The following is a 23,245-nucleotide window of genomic DNA, read 5'->3' on the forward strand; positions in this document are numbered from 1 at the left end:
TTAGAGTAAGCAAACATGCAAGGTAAGCGATCTTACAACACTAGAGAAGCGTTCAAATGTTCACAAATGAAACTACAGCAAGCTGTGTAAAACTACCCTGTCAAAATAATGTCAACTTTTTAGCAGCGCCACCAGCAGAACACAACTGTGAGGAGTTTACACAAATATGAGCGGTGTAACTCATATTGCAGGACTTTGTGGAAAATCACCTCACCAGTCAGTCTATTGTGTGTATTGGACATGTTATATTGCCATGTACAGCCTTAGCCTATTTCATGGACCCAAGATCCATAGGTATCAGCTTACTCAGTGAAACCCACTGAACACAGGGTGAAGAGTTTACACAAATATTAAGGTCGTAGCTCTTATTGCAAGACTTTGACACCACTGAAATAAGCCACATTAGCTCACCAGTCAATAGGCTGAATAGTGAAGTGATTGACACAGTCAAAGTCCTGCAATTAGAGCTATGGTGCTAATATGTGTGTACACTCTTCAGTTGTGCTCTGTGGGTGTCACTGAGTAGGCTGATACCAGGGATTTTGTGCTGCCGTAGTGCTCCCTCACTTTTTTCAATTTCAGAATACACTGTTGGTAAAAATATTTCTGTAAAATTCATTCTGAAAGATTCTATTTAATTACAACAAAAATTCAAGGAAAATGATGGCATGAATATGTAGGCTATAGCAGCCTATAGGTACAGTAACAGTCAAGTATGGATACACCTGATCATTCAAGGGTTTTGCTTTATTTTTACTATTTTTGTCACGCCTTGGTCTTAGTATTTTGTGTTTTCTTTATTTATTTGGTCAGGCCAGGGTGTGACATGGGTTTATTTTGTGGTGTGTTTTTGTATTGGGGTTTTAGTAGGTATTGGGATTGTGGCTGAGTAGGGTTGTCTAGCATAGTCTATGGCTGCCTGAGGCGGTTCTCAATCAGAGTCAGGTGATTATCGTTGTCTCTGATTGGGAACCATATTTAGGTAGCCCGGGTTTCACTGTGTGTTTGTGGGTGATTGTTCCTGTCTCTGTGTTATGTTCACCAGATAGGCTGTATAGGTTTTTCACGTTCCGTTTCTTGTTTTTGTATTGTCATGTTTATTTCGTCATTAAACATGTATCGTATTAACCACGCTGCATTTTGGTCCGACTCTCTTTCGACGGAAGAAAACCGTAACAATTTTCTACATTGTAGAATACTAGTGAAGACATCAAAACTATGGAATCATGTAGTAACCAAAAAATTATTAAACAAATCCTAATATATTTTATATGAGAGAATGTAGCCACCCTGTGCCTTGATGACAGCTTTGCACACTCTTAGCATTCTCTCAACCAGCTTCATGAAGTAGTCACCTGGAATGCATTTCAATTAACAGGTGTGCCTTGTTAAGAGTTAATTTGTGGAATTTCTTTCCTTAATGCGTTTGAGACAATCAGTTGTGTTGTGACAAGGTAGGGGTGGGTATACAGAAGATAGCCCTATTTGGTTAAAGACCAAGTCCATATTATTGCAAGAACCGCTCAAATAAGCAAAGAGAAACAACAGTCCATCATTACTTTACGACATGAAGGTCAGTCAATCCGGAACATTTCAAGAACTTTGAACATTTCAAGTGCAGTCGCAAAAACCATCAAGCGCTATGATGAAACTGGCTCTCATGAGGACCGGCACAGGAAAGGGAGACCCAGAGTTACCTCTGCTGCAGAGGATAAGTTCATTGGAGTTACTGGCCTCAAATTGCAGCCCAAATAAATTATTCAGAGTTCAGGTAACAGAGCCATCTCAACATCAACTGTTCAGAGGCGACTGAATTTTTTATTTTATTACTTCACCTTTATTTAACCAGGTAGGCTAGTTGAGAACAAGTTTACAACTGCGACCTGGCAAAGATAAAGCAAAGCAGTGAGACACAAGATCACAATGATTGTGTATTTAACAGAACCAAATATAACAGTATTAAGACTACTGTAGCATAGTAGGCCTGTATTACACCAAAAACATGTCATTTCTTATCTGAAGCTGAATAGTCACATTTATTTCCTCATGCAGCCCAAATGTAACAGCGCATGCAACCAGGCAGGTTAAGCTTGGATTTCAACAAAATAGGCCTATAAGAAAAGCTAATAGTTTAATGGCATCTGCCTTAATTTGCCTGCAGAACAGTAATTCAAAAAATAGAAAAACATTTGACTGTGTGGGCATAGGTAGAAGACATTGCAATTGGAGGATGCATTTTATGCATAGGCTTAATGTACAAAGATATTCAATAGGCTATACCTGTCAGTACAAACTTTGATATTAGATAATGTGCACTCTCTCACCTAAAGAAAATTGCACTACACCACTGGCTTATACCCCATTTCATGGACTCAAGATCCCTAGCTAAGACTGTACATTGCAATATGAAAGTTCAATACAAATAGTAGGTTGACCGGTGAGATAATGTGGCTCATTTCACAATCGATTGACTGGGGTGGTGATTACCCAGTCAAAATCCTGCAATAAGAGCTAAAATGCAAATTTTTGTGTGAATTCTTCACAGGTGTGTTCTGTGGGTGTCACTGAGTAGGCTGTTACCCCATATCATGGACACAAAATCCATAAGTAAGGCTGTACAGTGAAATATAAGTATCCCCCAATGCAATTATGAAGTCTAATGCATCCAAAGTGCGATTTAACTGACTTGTCCTTTTTGTCAAATTAACTAATTGTTGTCTTTTGTTGAATTAATATAACATTACAAACTTGTTAATCATTATCTAGTCCAAATCTGGCATGATTCCACTATTTGTATCCGTTTGCATCAGTTTAAATGCAGGACTTTTTACTGTTTTGGCTAAACTCTGCTGAAAACACAACTCCAGATTACATGCTTTTCCGTGTGGTAGGAATGCATCAAACTTGGGTCAGCAAGCTGCTACAAAGGGGACAGATGTATGAATATATTTGATAGCTATTCATCTGATTGATAATGCTGATAAAAATGCCATTACTAGCTAGAAAGCTGCTGGGGTAAAGCTAGCTAACGTTTAGTTTACTCCACCGTCAGTGTTCAGTTTAGCTACTGTACAAACGAACTAGCTATGTAATTCGTAGCTATATTTTAAAGACTAACTAGTTACTGACTATTCAACCATTTTTGACAAACTACTTTGTTCCCCTGCCTGTTTATTGGTGATTGAAAGTTGGCAAGAAAAATGCCCTTCCTAATTTCACTGCAACTAGACTGTTACCATATAATTTGGAATATTAGGCTTGTGCACATTTTACATGAGTGTTTCATTACCTACACTGAACAAAAATATAAACGCAACATGTAAAGTGTTTGGCCCATGTTTCAAGAACTGAAATAAAAGATCCCAGAAATGTTTCATAAGCACAAAATGCTTTTCTCTGAAATTTTGTGCACAAATTTGTTTACATCCTGTTAGCATTTCTCCTTTGCCAAGATAACCATCCACCTGACATATGTGGATATCAAAAAGCTGATTAAACAACATGATCATTATGCAGAAGCACCTTGTGCTGGGAACAATAAAAGGCCACTCTAAAATGTGCAATTCTGTCACACAACACAATGCCACAGATGTCTCAAATATTGAGGGAGTGTACAATTGGTATGCTGACTGCAGGAATGTCCACCAGAGGTGTTGCCAGATCATTTAATGTTAATTTCTCTACCATAAGTCACCTCCAACATTGTTTCAGAGAATTTGGCAGCACGTTCAACCGGCTTCACAACCACAGACCATGTGAGGTGTTTGCTGCTGTCAACGTTGTGAACAGAGTGCCCCATTGTGGGGTTATGGTATGGGCAGGCATAAGCTACAGACAAGAAACACAACTGCATTTAATCTATGTCAATTTGAATGAACAAAAATACAGTGATGAGATCCTGAGGCCCATGTGTTTTTATGTATGTATGTATGAACAACCGATGCATCTGTATTCCAGTCATGTAAAATCCATAGATATAAATGTATTTCAATTGACTTATTTCCTCAAACTGTAAGTCAGTCAAATCTTTGAATTTGTTGTATGTTGCGTTTATTTTTGTTCAGTATAGTTAACCAAGTAATTGACTGACTTAGCTAATTCTTATGTTTTTGTTGCATTTCAGGTAGAGTGGCATTGCTGATAGGCTAGCGATTCACACAGAACTTCAGAGTAGGAGTACTGATTTTAGGATCCATTTTACTTTCACAATTACATTGACAAGGGGGAGTTTATCGTAGATCACTCCCTATTCTGAGACGCTTTGTGAATATGGGCCTTGGAAGAAAGCTGTTGCCCAATACTTTGCACAGCATTCACTTAACAGTAGGCAACCCTGACCCTGGAGTGCCGCAGTTATTGCAGGATTTTGTTCCAACTAGGCCCTCAGTTCGCTTGAACGTTTTCTACATTGCACAACGGTTTGTGCTGAACAACACTTTCCCAAAACGTTCTTAAACAGTCTGAGATATGTTTTGCTCTGTTCGGTGGGTGTGCCGGGGTGTGGCTTGATGCAAGGAGTGACGTATTTAAAGGGCTATGGAGCATTTTGAACCCACAACCCAACCCCGTTTTTCAACTGGTCGTTCTGTACAGTACTGCTATCATGTTTTTATGTACTGAATGCAGCCCTGACCGACTGAGATAATTGATCAGTTCAGTAATTGCGTAAATTCAATACACCTCGTCTTCCAGGTTGGTTAAATTAAAAACATGAAGTGCCAGGATTGCCTACCCCGATTTGTCAATGCTTATGAACTGAATTCAGTGTGTGAATTTCCATATCAATGACACTTAACAAAAGGGTTGCATTGTTAAACATGTAGAGTAAATGTTAACATGGCTTTGGTGATTTACAGGTGCATAATGCATTTGTCATCAGGCCACTGCATGCGGTGACGTGTACTTGGATAGTTACACTGACTGACTGAATACTGCGGCCTTCAGTGGTACTGGACGCAAGGGCCTTACCAGAGAGTACAGCAACTCTCACTCAGCCATTCTGGCAACATGTATTGTATGTAGCCAGTCATTCATACAAACTGTTAGGGATGCAATCACGGACGTCGGAAGTTTACATACACCTTAGGACATTTCTCCAAAAAGTACGATCTTTGTCCCCATGTGCAGTTGCAAACCGTAGTCTGGCTTTTTTATGGCGGTTTTGGAGCAGTGGCTTATTCCTTGCTGAGCGGCCTTTCAGGTGATGTCGATATAGGACTCGTTTGGTTGTGGATATAGAAACTTTTGTCCACAGGTACACCACCAATTGACTCAGGCTAATTGACATCATTTATCAGAAGCTTCTAAAGTCATGACATTTTCTGAAATTTTCCAAGCTGATTAAAAGCACAGTCAACTTAGTGTATGTAAACTTCTGACCCACTGGAATTGTGATACATAAGTGAAATAATGTGTCTGTAAACAATTGTTGGAAAAATTACGTGTCATGCACAAAGTAGATGTCCTAACCAACTTGCCAAAACTATAGTTTGTTAACAAGAAATTTGTGGAGTGGTTGCAAAACGAGTTTTAATGACTCCAACCCAAGTGTATGTAAACTTTCGACTTCAACTGTATGTGGCAGGGTCTATTGGAAATCACGGACTACAAAAAGAAAAGCAGTCATGTCACGCTTCCAGACAAACTAAACACCTTTGCCCACTGAGGATAATACAGTGCCGGCCCGCTAACAGGGACTGCGCCCCCTTCTCCGTGGCCGACGAGAGTAAAACATTTAAACGTGTTAACCCTCGCAAGGCTGCTGTCCTAGACGGCATCCCTAGCCGCGTCCTCAGAGCATGCGCAGACCAGCTGGCTGGTGTGTTTATGAACATATTCAATCACTCCCTATCCCAGTCTGCTGTCCCCATATGCTTCAAGATGGCCAACATTTTTCCTGTACCCAAGAAGGCAAAGATAACTGAACTAAATTACTACCGCCCCATAGCACTCACTTCTGTCATGAAGTGCTTTGAGAGACCAGTCAAGGATCATATCACCTCCACCTTACTGGCCACACTAGACCCACTTCAGTTTGCATACCCCCCCAACAGGTCCACAGACGATGCAATCGCCATCACACTTCACACTGCCCTATCCCATCTGGACAAGAGGAATACCTATGTAAGAATTCATTGACTACAGCTCAGCATTCAACACCATAGTTCTCTCCAAGCTCATCATCTAGCTGAAGGCACTGGGTCTCAACCCCGCACTGTGTAATTGGGTCCTGGACTTTGACGGGCCGCCCCCAGGTGTTGAAAGTAGGAAACAACATCTCCACTTCATTGACCCTCAACAATGGGGCCCCACAAGGGTTGCGAGCTCAGCCCCCTCCTGTGCTGCCTGTTCACCCACGACTGCGTGGCCATGCACGCCTCCAACTTAACCATCAAGTTTGCAGACGACACAACAGTAGTGGGCTTGATTACCAACAACAACGAGACAGCCAGGTGAGGGTACTCAGACTGTGGTGTCAGGAAAACAACCTCTCACTCAACTTCAACAAAACAAAGGAGACGATCGTGAACTTCAGGAAACAGCAGAGGGAGCATCCCCCCATCCACATCGACGGGGCAGTAGTGGAGGAGGTGGAAACTGTTAAGTTCCTCGGCGTACACATCACAGACAAACTGAAATGTTCCACCCACACAGACAGTGTGGTGAAGAAGGTGCAACAGCGCCTCTTCAACCTCAGGAGGCTGAAGAAATTTGGCTTGTCACCCAAAACCCTGACAAACCTTTACAGATGCACAATCAAGATCATCCTGTCGAGCTGTATCCCAGCCTGGTATGGCAACTGCACCGCCCTCAACCGCAAGGCTCTCCAGAGGGTGGTGCGGTCTGCACAACGTATCACTGGGGGCAAACTACCTGCCCTCCATGACATATACAGCACCCGATGTCATAGGAAGGCCAAAAAGATCATCAAGGACAACAACCACCCGAGCCACTGCCTGCTCACACCGCTACCATCAGGAAGGCAAGGTCAGTACAGGTTTATCAAAGCTGGGGCCGAGAGACTGAAGAACAGCTTCTATCTCAAGGCCATCAGACTGCTAAATAGCAATCACTAACTCAGAGAGGCTGCTGCCTACATTGAGACCCAATCACTGAACACTTTTTAATAAATGGATCACCAGTCACTTTAAACAATGCCACTTTAATAATGTTTACATATCTTATATTACTCATCATATGTATATACTGTATTTTATACCTTCTATTGCATCTTGCCTATGCCGCTCGGCCATCGCTCATCCATATATTTATATGTACGTATTCTCATTCACCCCTTTAGATTTGTGTGTATTGGGTAGTTGTTGGGAAATTGTTTGATTACTTGTTAGATATTACTGCACTCTCGGAACTAGAAGCACAATCATTCCGCTACACTCGCATTAACACCTGCTAACCATGTGTATGTGACAAAAAACATTTCATTTGATTTTTGCAGAAAATGAGTTTAAGGAAAAGGAAAGTAGACAATGAATGTAGGATGTTCCAGCAAGAGTGGACATCGAAACATTTCTTTATTGAGGTATCAGGGAAAGCTGTGTGCTTCGTGTGCAAAGAGAGCATCACTGTCTTGAAAGACTACAACTTGTCCCAACACTTCCTGCCGAAGCATGCAGAGAAATATAGGAATATGTCGTCTGAGCAGAGGGCAAGTGCATCAAAACAGTTATTTTCTCAGTTGCAAAAGTAGAATTGCGAGAGATAGCTATGTACTGTCCACAAAATTGCTAAACATAGCAATCTATTCACTGAGGGCGAATTCATTAAAGAATGTTTAATTGACTCTGCAAGCAATACTTTGCCCCGACAAGAAAAAGCTGTTTGAAAATGTTTCCCTGTCAAGACGAACAGTGACACGCCGTGTTGAGGACATCGCAGACAATATGGAACAACAGTTGAAAGACACGGTAAAGTATTTCACCCATTTCCCCATGGCCCTGGATGAGAGCAGTGATTCACGTGACACGGTGCAGTTGTTGATATTCTTACGAGGCATAACCCCAGACTTTGAAATTACAGTGGAGCTTGCTTCAGTGCAGTCAATGAAGAGCACAACCACAGGGAAAGATTTTATTGGAGGAGGTTAATAAGTGTGTGGAAAAGCTGGGACTGAGTTATGAAAAATTATCTAGTGACCACTGATGGGTGCCCAAACTTGACAGGAAAAAGCGTTGGAATTTTGAAAATGATACAAGATCAAGTAGCTGAGCTGAACCCAGATCAGAAAATTATTTTCCTGCATTGCATTATTCATCAGGAGGTGCTCTGTGAATGTGTTCTGAAAATGAGCCATGTTGTGGATACAGCCACTAAATCTTTAAACCACAGGCAGTTTTTCTCACTGTTGGAAGAGAGAGTCGGGTCATGCAGATCTCCCCTACCACACAAACATGAGATGGCTGAGTTTGGGGAAAGTGCTTAAAAGGGTGTGGGACCTGAAGTCGGAGATAGATGAGTTTTTGCAAATGAAAGGAAAATATGTGGATATTCCTCAACTGCAAGATAAAGAATGGTTGGCTGATTTTGCCTTCACCATCGATATCATGGCCCTCATGAATTAACTGAATTCCAAACTACAAGGGAAGGGCCTTTTGCATATCAGATGTACAGCCTTGTCAAACCTTATAGAGAAAATGACTCCTTCTGACCCACCAAATAGAAGCCAACAATCTCACCCACCTTCCAACACTACTAGTCTGTTCCCTATCAGATGATCAGCAGGAGAAGTATACATCGCTGCTGTGTGCTTCAAACGGTGAGTTCTCATCGTTGAAGAGTTCAAAGTGTTGGAAAATGACATGCTGTTGGTTTCCTCTCCTTTCACCTTCAATGTGGATCATGCTCCCACTGACCTGCAACTTGAGCTTATCTATCATCAGATAGAAGCAGTGATTAGATAACTATTCAAAACAATGTCACTGAAAAGGTTCTATGCATTTCTCGATGAACAAAACTTTCCAAAGATTAGGAGACATGCTCAGAAGATGTTTGTACTGTTTGGGTCAACCTATGTATGTGAAGACATTTTCAGTGTTGAAATATAACAAGTCAAGGTACAGATCATCTCTTACTGACTCACCACTCAGCAATCCTGCGCATAGCGATGTCAGAAACTATACCTGACTTCATTGCTCTAGTCAAGGCCCATCAGAGACTTCACTCCTCACACTGATTGAGTAGTTTAAATGTAATGTTGAGCTCTCTCTCTTTCTTGTGTTTTTGTGCATACCCATTTTAAGCTAGAGCAGGCCTGGGCAATTATTTTCCATGGAGGGCCACAGAATATATTTTTGCCATCCCGGGCCAGAATCATATTACAGGATTATACATCATGTGTATGAATATGTTGACAGATATATCTATTGTAAATCATGTCCAGATATGCTACTTATTTTACTTTTTTAACATGCACAGAAATAAACCACATCCATGTTCTCCTTTTGGTAGGTATTTTCATTATTAAACACAGAGGGGAAAGTACAGTGCATTCAGCACCACGGACAGAGCTCTTGTTAAGCGATCTAAATCTCAATCTGCCTCTCTTGCATGATCCCCAGCCCATACCCCTACAATCAACACATACCACTACTTTCCCCAATGCTACACATTCCTTTGTCTCATGCCCTTCTGCACACTTCTCACACCTAGGAACCTCCCTCCTACACACTGCTGCCATATGCCCATAAGCTTGACACCTGTAACAACGTAATGTATTTGGTACAAAAGCTTGTACAGGATAACTTGTATATATCCAAACATCACTTTGTCGGGCAAAGACTCAACTTCAAAACTCAAACGAACAGACAATGACTCTTCTGTTACCCTGTCTGCGTCGCACCAAACAATGAGCATCACAAGTCCAAGGAATCTGCCCCATCAGTTGGTCAACTTTTACATTTACTGCTACCCCAGTAATCACTCCTTTCAATGGCATCCTTTTCTTGAGAGCGAAACAATTCACATTTCTTGCCCCCATTCGTTTAACGCCGAGCGTCTTCTCCCTCTGACCAGCAGAAACACAAACAATTATCACAAGACCACTTCTGGTTACCCTCACGGATTCCACAGTACCCAACTCTGTTTTCACCCACCCTAAAACCACAAATGGATCAGCCAAAAGGCAAGGGTCCAATTTTCCCAAAAACTTCACTCCTAATGTCACAGACTCATCTTTATCCTGCCCCTCAGTGCAAGCCTCGGGCTCCAATAACTTCACCACACCTACCACGTCTGATACTTCGCCCTCATTCATTTCCATTTCTCCTCCTGTCTTCAGCTCACTCTGTTTACACTTTCTACCGTTCTTCTTCAACAAACCATCTCCCTTTTTTCTGCCATTTTGAACCGACTTAAGCTCACCATCTTCCTCCCTCTCTCTCTTAGACCTCATCTGCTTCTCTTTTTCCCTCCATTCCTCCTCCGAATTCCAAGTATACGTCTCCTTATGATAATACTGCACATCTTGTTCTTGCTTTCTCATGGGACGCCGCTCAACAGTGCATCCACTGATAATGCAGCTGCTTCGTCTTGATGTTATTCGTTATCATGCAATCACTCAAAGCGCTGTGGCATTGATCAACCAATGGTGTTAGATAACACCCACATAAATTTGCTTGACACCCCTCATCATATTGCAGGAAGAAATACAAAATAAATAAATTTAAAAAAATAATAGAAATGAATAAATTAAAGTGGGATTAATTTTTTAATTAATGATTTATCTATGTGTGGATTCATCAATTTAGTTATGTATTGATGCATTTGTGTGCATTCATTCATTAATGCAATTATTTATTTGTGCATTTTTATTCATACAAAGCAACTGGGAACTCGGCAATCTCCGACCTCAGTGCATTTAAGACAACTGGGAACTCGGAGATAAAAACGAGCTCCGACTGGGAAAAGTAGTTTTGAACCGTCATCCAACTCGGAATTCCAAATCGGGGAACTCTAACCTCTTTCTAAACCTACAGCTCAGACTTTCCGTCATGAAGATCACAGACGTCATGATTTTACCTCGTTTTTCCCGATTTCCATTTTTATTTTTATTTTTTATTTTTTCCCCCCCGATTTCCAGTTGTCTTGAAAGCTAGCTCTTTGGTGTCGTCAGGATTACGCATGTGCCCGCTGCTGCTGACACGACAGAAAACATGGCGCTCGAGGAACCAAATGGAGATTTTCCATATTTACCTTCAGGGGTGGCGGAGGGTAAGATGATGTTTTCCTTCGCTCAAAATAATGGATATCCACTTTGGTCTAGTATGCATTATTTATTATAGCCAAAACCAAGGGCTACCGCCTTAGCCCGTGTGAACAGAGCATAAACAATCCATGCTAGCAATACCTACATCTGCACTATTCTAGCTAGCTATTAGCCATTTGAGCAGCAAGTTCCAAGGTCGATGCAATGCATTAGTGAAGGAGTAATGTTACCTAGCAGCTAGCTATTTTCAAATCCACCTTGGCCTTACGAAGGACGGCATTGATTTGTATATACTTGTAGTCTTTATTTCTGTGTCTGAAGTAAATTGGCCAAACTGCACTAGCTACTGATAACGTTAGGACCACTAAGCTAGTTAACGTTCTAACAACAACCACGCATAAAGCAGTACTCTAATTGAAAGGTCCATTGCAGCTGTTACCTCTATCAACAAAAAAAATCTGGGTAACAACTTAATACCTTACTATGATATTCTTTCAATTAAAATGGTTAAAAGGAAACCGCTTCTGAGCAATTTGTCAGGCAGAACGGAGGGGGGCTATGCTATTGGCAGAGGTTTGGACTTCTCTTTCTTATTACATGCTGACCACACCGCTTGCGTGCGTGAGCGTTGCAAAATACATTCAAACAAATGTTATTCAATTAATTTGCGTCTGCGTTGCCAAGCGCTAAAATAGAAATCAGTTCTATTTGTGACGCTTAACACGGTGCAAGTCCTGCCTCTCCCACTCCTCACTGTTTATAGAAGCAGATACCCACATGCCATCTTCTCATTGGTTATACCTACATGGGTGAATGAAAGATTAACTGAGTTTGGTCAGTCATCGTGGTAATTATAAAAGTTAAATGACAATCGCCCTATAAAGTCCGAAGAAGAAAAAGCATGAAGGATAGCTGACTAGAAACGATAAGGTTGACCGTTTTATGTGTGGCTTAATTGTAGGAGTAGAGGAGCTTGTACATTTCGGGTAAAATAACAACTCAATGTTTATATCCCAGAACAAATTAGCTAGCAACAGCAAGCTAAATAGGACAAATTAGCTAGCAACTGGAAGCCATCTAGCTAAATTGCCATAAATGTTTAATGCTTTTTGACCTGTCCCCAAATTAATATAATTGGTTGAGTTTGTTTTGATATTTCAACCTGCGTGTCGTGATTGCATTTGGTGTGCGGGGACAAAATCAATAGGCGCGTGGCCGGTTGGGCACAGGTGATGTCACCATGGAAGGCCAAAATTCCCTCCTACCAAACAGGCAGAAATGTCAGGTGGTCTTTTCAAACAGCTCTTTCACTAAAAGTGCATTATCATTTTCAGTTATTATTCCAACCTCTGTGTGAAATGTATATAACAGAGAAATCACTTTTTTGACTGCACTGGGCCTTTTAACTTAGGTGTGAGTGCTTCATCAAAGGCTGAAGAGCATCAGTGATCACAGATGGATGGATATATACAGATATTTGATGTCTTCTTTTTTTTAAAGCAATGCTGACATTATTTTTCAGTAAACAAAATGATAAAGGAGAATGGTGACCTGTTTTCTGATGCCCTGTGCAAAATCTGCAGTGCTGTCCTGAATTCTGACTCCCAGAAACTTGCACATTATCAGGTCGGTGATCCCACTTGAGTTTGATATTTATTTACGGTCATCTTCTTGACCACTATACAGAGCAGCATCTGATGTTTTCATTCTTACATTCGGTCATTCTTTTCAGAGCAAAAAGCATGCCAACAAAGTGAGACGCTACATGAGCATCCACAAAGAAGAGGAGCCCACCATCAAAAGGTTCAAGTCGCCTTCGGGAGACAGTGTAAGTTTATTTCTCAGCTAGACATTTAGATTATTTTTTTTTGTAATTGAGCAGACACTCTTATCCAGAGTGACTAGCATTCATTTTCCTACTGGTTCCCCATGGGAATCAAACCCACATCCCTGGCGTTGCAAGCGCCATGCTCTACCAACTGAGCCAGATGGGACCAGCTAGAAAAGGTTTTATCCAGCCCTGCCCTGCCCAGTATAAATAGACGGCGTTCATGGATAGAGCACCCTTAACCTTTTTGTGTCCTCTGTTGTTGTACTTTGCTGTATCCCACCCATCTCCAGGCCAGCAGTAATGGCGAGACGGACCGCTCCAAAGCCTGTCATATATGTAACATGACTTTCTCCTCTCCGGTGGTGGCTGAGTCCCACTACCAGGGCAAGGTGCACACCAAGAACCTGAGACTGAAGACCTTTGGCAACCAGACCCCAGGTAATGGGCCATCTCCACTTATGGCCATATTTGAGAAAAGCCTGTTTTAAATTTTCCACCCCATCTGCACTCATTTTCTTTTTCTCCTCATTCTGTGTTATTCCTCTGTTGCATACCTGTATTTGTCAAATGTGTAAAAAAAAATATAACTTAAACCCCCCCTTTCCTGTCTGATGAACGTTTCATATCCTGCCTCCTACCTCCCCAGTAGCACTACCTCAGGCTGTGGCCCCAGTGGTGAAAAAGAAGAAGAAGAAGAAGGAGGCTCAGTCAGAGGAGGCTAGCAACGTGGCATCGTCAGGCCCGGCCGAGGACGACCAAGGCAACTTCTGTTCCATCTGCCATGCCTCGTTCAACAACCCCCTCATGGCCAAGCAGCACTACGAAGGCAAGAAGCATAAAAAACAGCTGACCCAGCAGAAGCTTATGGAGACCTATGGGCCATCCACTGCACCAGGTAGGACAGCCTCGTGTGGCCAGGCTTTTCTCTTTTTGTAAGCCTAGAGGAGTTCTCCTTAGGAAGACTATAAAAATATTTATATACAGAATATACCAAACATTAGGAACACCTTTCTAATTTTGGGTTGAGGAATAGCCTATGCATTGTTGATTCCTGCTATGAATGTATCTGCAGGTCTCTGTTTTGCTGTCTGCTGCTGTGAGCGAGCCACTCTCTCTCCCCACTGTGCATGGAGGAGAGGGAGATGCGTTATGAGAAGCAGAAGCATTTGACATTGCTCAAAATGCAATTGCGGGACCGACCGTTTTCAAAGCAACTATAGTTTATTTCTCACCTCTTAATATTTAGTTAATTGCACCACTTTACAACCGGAGTAAGCTGTATTATGGTTTTGATCCGCTCGTGGAGCAAAGCGCACCAATTACAGTGACTAGCACTACATCAAGTGGCCTAGTCCAAACGCTGAAAAGTTTTGGTAGGATATTAGCCTACATTTAATGATTAATCAATAAGCCTACATGGTTTATATAGCAACAATATCATATTTAGAGTTAGCTAAGTGTTTTGAGTTCTCACTTCCTCAGGAATAATATAGCCAATAGTTACAAATATGTCAGCAATTTCTCTGAAGAGCCAAAAATATACACTGCTCAAAAAAATAAAGGGAACACTTAAATAACACAATGTAACTCCAAGTCAATCACACTTCTGTGAAATAAACTGTCCACTTAGGAAGCAACACTGATTGACAATACATTTCACATGCTGTTGTGCAAATGGAATAGACAACAGGTGGAAATTATAGGCAATAAGCAAGACACCCCCAATAAAGGAGTGGTTCTGCAGGTGGTGACCACAGACCACTTCTCAGTTCCTATGCTTCCTGGCTGATGTTTTGGTCACTTTTGAATGCTGGCGGTGCTTTCACTCTAGTGGTAGCATGAGACGGAGTCTACAACCCACACAAGTGGCTCAGGTAGTGCAGCTCATCCAGGATGGCACATCAATGCGAGCTGTGGCAAGGTGGTTTGCTGTGTCTGTCAGCGTAGTGTCCAGAGCATGGAGGCGCTACCAGGAGAGGTCAGTACATCAGGAGACGTGGAGGAGGCTGTAGGAGGGCAACAACCCAGCAGCAGGACCGCTACCTCCGCCTTTGTGTAAGGAGGAGCACTGCCAGAGCCCTGCAAAATGACCTCCAGCAGGCCACAAATGTGCATGTGTCTGTTTCTGACCGTTTGAGCAGACTCCATGAGGGTGGTATGAGGGCCCGACATCCACAGGTGGGGGTTGTGCTTACAGCCCAACACTGTGCAGGCCGTTTGGCATTTGCCAGAGAACACCAAGATTGGCAAATTCGCCACTGGCGCCCTGTGCTCTTCACCGATGGAAGCAGGTTCACACTGAGCACATGTGACAGACGTGACAGTCTGGAGACGCCGTGGAGAATGTTCTGCTGCCTGCAACATCCTCCAGCATGACCGGTTTGGCGGTGGGTCAGTCATGGTGTGGGGTGGCATTTCTTTGGGGGGCCGCACAGCCCTCCATGTGCTCACCAGAGGTAGCCTGACTGCCATTAGGTACCGAGATGAGATCCTCAGACTCCTTGTGAGACCATATGCTGGTGCGGTTGGCCCTGGGTTCCTCCTAATGCAAGACAATGCTAGACCTCATGTGGCTGGAGTGTGTCAGCAGTTCCTGCAAGAGGAAGGCATTGATGATATGGACTGACCCGCCCGTTCCCCAGACCTGAATCCAATTGAGCGCATCTGGGACATCATGTCTCGCTCCATCCACCAACGCCACGTTGCACCACAGACTGTCCAGGAGTTGGCGGATGCTTTAGTCCAGGTCTGGGAGGAGATCCCTCAGGTGACCATCCGCCACCTCATCAGGAGCATGCCCAGGCGTTGTAGGGAGGTCATACAGGCACGTGGAGGCCACACACACTACTGAGCCTCATTTTGACTTGTTTTAAGGACATTACATCAAAGTTGGATCAGCCTGTAGTGTGGTTTTCCACTTTAATTTTGAGTGTGACTCCAAATCCAGACCTCCATGGGTTGATATTTGATTTCCATTGATCATTTTTGTGATTTTGTTGTCAGCACATTCAACTATGTAAAGAAAAAGTATTTAATAAGAATATTTTATTCATTCAGATCTAGGATGTGTTTTTATTGTTCCCTTTATGTTTTGAGCAGTGTATATTAATTAGAGGTTGACCGACTGATTTTTAACACCGATACCGGAATATTGGAGGACCAAAAAATAGCTGACAGTGATTAATCAGCCAATTTTTATATATATTTGTAATAATGGCAATTACAGCAATACTGAATGAACACTTAACTTAATATACATCTATTTAGTCTCAAATAATGAAACATGTTAAATTTGGTTTAAATAATGCAAAAACAGTGTTGGAGAAGAAATGAAAAGTGCAATATGTGCCGTGTTAAAAAAAAAAAAAGCTAACGTTTTAAGTTCCTTGCTCAGAACATGAGAACATATGAAAGCTGGTGGTTCAATATTCCCAGTTAAGAAGTTTTAGGTTGTAGTTATTATAGGAATCATGACCCGTCGACTATTTCTCTCTATACCGTTTTGTATTTGACCATTCTACGGATCATTGACTTCGGCGATGTCATTTACATATTAGCCTCCAACACTACTCAACAAATTGTATGCAGTCTATCAGTGCCATCCATTTTGTCACCAAAGCCCCATATACTACCCACCACTGCAACCTGTATGATCTCGTTGGCTGGCCCTTGCTTCATATTTGTCGCCAAACCCACTGGCTCCAGGTCATTTTCAAGTCTCTTCTAGGTAAAGCCCCGCCTTATCTCAGCTCACTGGTCACCATAGCAGCACCCACCCATAGCACGTGCTCCAGCAGGTATATCTCGCTGGTCACTCCCAAAACCAATTCTTCCTTTGGCCGCCTCTCCTTCCAGTTCTCTGCTGCCAATGACTGGAACGACCTGCAAAAATCTCTGAAGCTGGAGACTCTTACCTCCACCACTAGATTTATGCTCACAGAACACTGCACCTGTACATAGCTCATCTGTAAATAGTCCATCCAATCTACCTCATCCCCATACTGTATTTATTTATCTTGCTCCTTTGCACCCCAGTATCTCTACTTGGACATTCATCTTCTGCACATCCTACCATTCCAGTGTTTAATTGCTATATTGTAATTACTTCGCCACCATGGCCTATTTATTGCCTTACCTCTCTTATCCTACCTCATTTGCACATGCTGTATGTATATAGATTGTTCTACTGTATTATTGATTGCATGTTTGTTTATTCCATGTGTAACTCTGTGTCGAACTGCTTTGCTTTATCTTGGCCAGGTGGCAGTTGCAAATGAGAACTTCTTCTCAACTAGCCTACCTGGTGAAATAAATATAATTTGTATACCTTTTGACTATTGGATGTTCTTATAGGCACTTTAGTATTGCCAGGCAAATCTGGCGAGTTGATAGGCTTGAAGTCATAAACAGCGCTGCGCTTCAATCATTTCTAAGAGCTGCTGGCAAAACTCAGTAAAGTGCTGTTTGAATGAATGCTTATGAGCCTGCTGCTGCCTACCACGGCTCAGTCAGACAGCTCTATCAAATCAGAGACTTAATTATAATAAACACAGAAATACGAGCCTTCGGTCATTAATATGGTCAAATCCGGAAACTATAACTTTGAAAACAAAACGTTTATTCTTTCACGGAAATACGCAACTGTTCCGTATTTTATCGAACGGGTGGCAATCTTAAGTCTAAAGTATAAATAATACTGTTACATTGCACGACCTTCAATGTTATGTCATAACTATGTAAAATTCTGGCAAATTTAATTATGATCTTCACACAGTTCGCAACGAGCCAGGTGGCCCAAACTGCTGCATATACACTGACTCCGTTTGCACTGAACGCAAGAGAAGTGACACAATTTCCATACTTTATATTGTCTGTTAACATACATTTCTTCTAACTAAATATGCATGTTTAAAAATCTATACTTCTGTGTGTTGATTTTAAGAAAGGCGTTGATGTTTATGGTTAAGGACATTTGTGAAGCGATAGCTTTTTTTCACGAATGAGCTTTTGTTAAATCATCACCCGTTTGGCGAAGTTGAAGTAGGCTGTGATTCGGTGATAAAATAACAGGCACCGCATTGATTATATGCAACGCAGGACAAGCTACTTAACCTAGTAATATCATCAACTATGTGTAGTTAACTAGTGATTATGTGAATGTTTTTTTAATTTTTTTTATATAAGATAAGTTAATGCTAGCTAGAAACTTATCTTTGCTCCTTGCAGCCACAAGGTCCTTTTGACGCTGCACTCACATAACAGGTGGTCAGCCTGCCACACAGTTTCCCCGTGGACTGCAATATAATCAGCATCCAAAAAGGCCAATTACCGATTTGTTATGAAAACTTGAAATCGGCCATAATTAATCGGCCATGCCGTGTATATGACCAGTATGTTAGCAGGCATAAAAGAAACGCCTGAAACGTATGTTTATGTAAGACCAGACAGCCACGGACACCCAACCTGTGGAAGGAAAAGCCCATGGTTTAGGACTTTGCATATGGTTGAGGCCATTCTTTCTAATAAGTGTCTCTGGAGTGTAATATAAAGTAGGAGCCAGACAGTACGGGAAAATCAATTGTGTGCCAATGCAGTATTGGGTCATTGCATGAAGGTTTTATGTGTCTAAAATGGAGTTCCTTGCCAACTAGTCCCTTCTGTGTCTCCAGCTTCCACAGTAAAGGGCTACCCATGTACTGTATGCAACATCGAACTGAACTCTGTGGAACAGTATCAGGCACACATCAGCGGCTCCAAACATAAGAACCAGTATGTATCCCTCTCTCTCTCTCCAATCTCCAGTGAGCCAGTAGAAACAACAACCACTGCATGCGCACACCAGTGTATACCCCACTATTTGCCAAGATAGTTTGTTTTGATTCCAAACAGCAGTTAACATATGCAGAAAATACCTGTTACTGACGATTTTGTTTCTATTTTTAGTGGCTTTGTTCTGATCAATTTCAATATTTTTTTTCAGTGTCAGAGGGAAGAAAGTGAGCAGCCCGATGTTCATCGGCCAATCGGAAAACAAGTACACAGCAGAAAACCAGCAGTCAGAGTACCAGTATACACCTGAAGCCGAACCAGTACAGGAGGACTGGGGTGCTTTCAGCCAAGATTACGAGTGACGAGCCTCCCAGTACCCCCCACCAACACCACAGTTCCCTCAGCTAGGGCCAGAAGGATCACCTGACCAGGAAAAGCTCTAGGTCCTTGTTACAATACAGGTTACAACTAGGATCCAGAGTTTTTTTCTTTCTTTTTTTCTGTTCATGTCAGGAAAAATCCCTGGACAGAGGGCAGCCTATATGTGGTGTTCTTTCTGTGGTGTTGTATCTGCCTCATGGATAAATCTCAACTCCAGCTCTATCATTCTGTCTACTCCATGTCTAAATCCCAGTACATGTTCAATACCGGTCAAAAGTTTTAGAACACCTACTCATTCAAGGGATTTTCTTTATTTTTACTCTTTCTACATTGTAGAATAATACTGAAGACATCAACTATGAAATAACACATGTGGAATCATGTAGTAACCAAAAAAGTGTTAAATTCAAACAATATTTTTTATTGAGATTCTTCAAATATCCACCCTTTGCCTTGATGACAGCTTTGCACACTCTTGGAATTCAATCAACCAGCTTCACCTGGAATGCTTTGACAACAGTCTTGAAGGAGTTCCCACATGCTGAGTACTTGTTGGCTGCTTTTCCTTCACTCTGTGGTCTGACTATTCTTCCCAAACCATCTCAATTTGGTTGAGGTTGGGGGATTGTGGAGGCCAGGTCATCTGATGCAGCACTCAATCACTCTCCTTCTTGGTCAAATAGCCCTTACACAGCCTGGAGATGCGTCTTTAGCCCTTACACAGCCATAATGCGTCTTTGCGGTTGGAATCTAAAATTTGGAATCCAGACCAAAGGACAGATTTCTACCGGTCGAATGCCCGTTGCTCGTGTTTCTTGGCCCAAGCAAGTCTTTTCTTATTGGTGTCCTTTAGTCCTGGTTTCTTTGCAGCAATTTGACCATGAAGGCCTGATTTCACGCATTCTCCTCTGTACAGTTGATGTGTCTGTTACTTGAACTCTGTGAAGCATTTATTTGGGCTGCAATTTCTGAGGCTGGTAACTAATAAACTTATCCTCTGCGGCAGAGGTAACTCTGGGTCTCCCTTTCCTGTGGCAGTCCTCATGAGCGAGTTTCATCATAGCGCTTGATGATTTTTGCAACTGCACTTTCAAAGTTCTTAATGTTCTGTATTGACTGACCTTCATGTCTTAAATTAATGATGGTCTGTCGTTTCTCTTTGCTTATTTGAGCTGTTCTTGCCATAATATGGATTTGGTAAATCCTCTGTATACCACCCCTACCTTGCCATAACACAATTGATTGGCTCAAATGCATTAGAAATTCCACAAATTAACTTTTAACAAGGCACACCTGTTAATTGAAATGCATTCCATGTGACTACCTCATGAAGCTGGTTGAGAGAATGCCAAGAGTGTGCATAGCTGTCATCAAGGCAAAGGGTGGCTGCTTTGAAGAATCTCCAATTTGTTTTTGGTTATTACATGATTCCATGTTATTTCATAGTTTTGATGTCTTCACTATTATTCTACAATATAGAAAAACCCTTGAATGAGTAGGTGTTCTTAAACTTTTGACTAGCAGTGTGTGTTGGTTGTGTTTCTAGTCGGTCAGACCAGAGAGGAATAGAGACTCCTGGACATGTTCTCTCTCATTCTGTCCAGTTCAAAATGATGTCATAAATATTTAAAATTCCAGACAATACAGTACAATGATATGACTGTGGACAGAATTTCCCTGGATGTTCCTTTCGTTTGTGCGAGGGACTTGCAGTTGTGTTCTGGTTCTGTGTGAAATAGTTTTTTTTTTTCATTTAGGCTCCTAATCCTTGTCCCCCCCCAACACTCGTTCTTTTGATCCCTCTTTTTAAACGTTTCTCTTCGACTGGCTGAGGAGAAACTCTGACATATCCTGTACAGAAAGTTATTTCTAGAATTGTTACTCGTTCTATTAATTATATTTCTTTCGGTTTGCTGTTAGCAACATGGAGTGACTTGGGATCTGTTTATACAGGAAGCACAATTCTGATATTTTTCCACTAGTCCTTTGACCAATCAGAATGCTATTTTGACAATAATTGGACAAAATATCAGAATACTTCTGCTTGTGTAAATGCGTCCTTGGACGTTTTTTTAATATGTTACATTTTCTGCACCCACCAACCTCTGTGAGAACCTAGATTGATGTTTATTTTAAGTAAAAGACTGGCAGATACGCACATCCTATAATCGTTTTATTATATGCACATGGGCTTGTATCAGTTTACAAACTGCGCTGTCATACCAACAATATGCCGCAGCAGAGAAGTAATGTCATATTCTAACTGTGCTTTTTATTAGGAATGCGCTGTCGGTACCAGGACTTAAAAATCTATGTATTTGTGTTTTGGTCACACAGGAAAAAGGAAATGAAACAACTTACTTACAATGTGACCTATACCTTTACTAGACATCTGCTGTGCTATGTCATAGTTGTAGAATTCATGCAATAATGTTTTATTCTGTAGTTGTCCATCTGTGCTGGTTGGGCCAGGAAAGATTGTCAGAATGTTGGTCAACATTTTGTGAGTCTGATGGAGTGGATTTGTCTGATGTGCTTGTGAAGATCTGAGATTGTTTCTTCGGTGGTGAAACTAAAATAAGCTATTTCAAAGGCTGTGTTTTGTCTAGTTAGTGCTGATACTTTCTATGTTTTTGCATTTATTGAAAATATAAAATATCTACTTGGACATGGTTCATAGACTGCCTGTATCAGATAAGTGAGGGATTGAATGTGCGGCGCATTCGTTACTGACAGATGGTAAAGGATCATAGATTTGTACTTTATTTACTCTTTCAAATGAAAGGGTGATATATGGATCTATAAAGGCATTAATACATGTTTTGATAAGAGCCTATCCCCAAGTATTTAATTTGTGACTAGTTGTTTTGGTTATTTGCAATTTTGGCATGTCTTAAGAATAGTTTGGTTTTTAGCATCAGACATGACAAATTGCATATTTTAGTATTGAATGTGTGGCCCAGCCTTTGGCTGAAGAAATGTTGCATTGATTTTGGATGTAATTCATTCGAGGGCTTCGAAATAAATACATTAAAACAAACAGTGTTGTAAATTGAGATTTATTTTCAATATAAACTATGTATGGCTTAAAGTGCTAGAGATCGTATCTAGGTAAAATGTTTGAACAAAAGTCAGATTTCCTGTATTTTTTTTCTATTTACTCAGTGTTCCTCTCACCCAAATGTTTTTGCTCCTCAATCACATTACTTTACATTTGAATTTGGGACTTTTTATGGGCTTGCCACTGTATGGCGCACTTACTCCTTTCTAGCCTGAGACACTGGCTTGCTCTGGATCTGTCGCGGAAGCCTCTTGCCAGGGTTGTACATCATACAGACAAGCAAACATCCAGTGAACACTCAAATTATTTCTCAAGAACAGTTCAGCTTTTCAACATGTTCTGTATTGTTTTTCCCACTATAATTATACACATGTTTGTTTCATGTGGTTCTCAACTAAGATTTAACCACATGTCTATTTGGGTGATGGTTTAATGTTTTAGCTCACATTTTATTTGAGGACATTTTCTTATGGCTGAATTTTGAGGTGTTGTGTGTGGAGCTCATTTTAAAATGGGCCATCTTGTTTTGAGTGATGTACACATCGATGAAGCTGGGTGGGAAGTTATTAGCTGACACACAGGCTGCTTTTTACTTTATTTCTCCCTATTTCTCCCTTTATTTCTCTCCTGTGCCAAAGAGGTCAATGAGCTTGATTTGGCTTAGGGATAAGTTCCATTCATAAAGTGTGTGTGTGCAGGAGGTATGAGAGTTATGTCTTTTCATTGATAACTTCTATTTACTGCAATGGGGAGGTGTCCTGAGCCACAATTCATAGAGCTTGGCACTACTAGGCCTCTGTCAGAGGTTTATTAACACTGCAGACTCCCGTAGACCAGCTCACATCTGGAACAGGCCCCGCACACATCCCCCTGTTGTGAAGCAGAAGATAGGATAGCAATGCTGTATGGTTAACGTTTTACATAAACATTAATAAACTGCCTAGTGTGTTTACCGTGCTGTCATTGTGTGTAACTGTGCAGG

General features: G+C 41.5%; 1 protein-coding gene across 2 annotated transcripts; it reads left to right on the forward strand.

Moving 5' to 3' along the window:
- The first annotated feature begins 10,920 nt into the window (after window positions 1-10,920).
- LOC112228541 (zinc finger protein 346) lies at window positions 10,921-19,566 on the forward strand. 2 transcript variants are annotated; one of them, XM_024393946.2, is made up of 7 exons: window positions 10,921-11,226; window positions 12,744-12,847; window positions 12,954-13,049; window positions 13,343-13,490; window positions 13,702-13,947; window positions 18,722-18,821; window positions 19,033-19,566. In XM_024393946.2, exons 1-7 carry the CDS (start codon window positions 11,169-11,171, stop codon window positions 19,181-19,183), a joined length of 903 nt encoding a protein of 300 aa, XP_024249714.1. In that variant the 5' UTR covers window positions 10,921-11,168; the 3' UTR covers window positions 19,184-19,566. The 2 variants fall into 2 exon arrangements, with proteins under 2 accessions (XP_024249714.1, XP_024249712.1); XM_024393944.2 differs by having other exon boundaries at window positions 10,923-11,226; window positions 13,699-13,947.
- The last annotated feature ends 3,679 nt before the right edge of the window (window positions 19,567-23,245 follow it).

The sequence above is a fragment of the Oncorhynchus tshawytscha genome, linkage group LG30 (genome assembly GCF_018296145.1).
Source record: "Oncorhynchus tshawytscha isolate Ot180627B linkage group LG30, Otsh_v2.0, whole genome shotgun sequence".
Taxonomy (NCBI): Eukaryota; Metazoa; Chordata; class Actinopteri; order Salmoniformes; family Salmonidae; genus Oncorhynchus; species Oncorhynchus tshawytscha.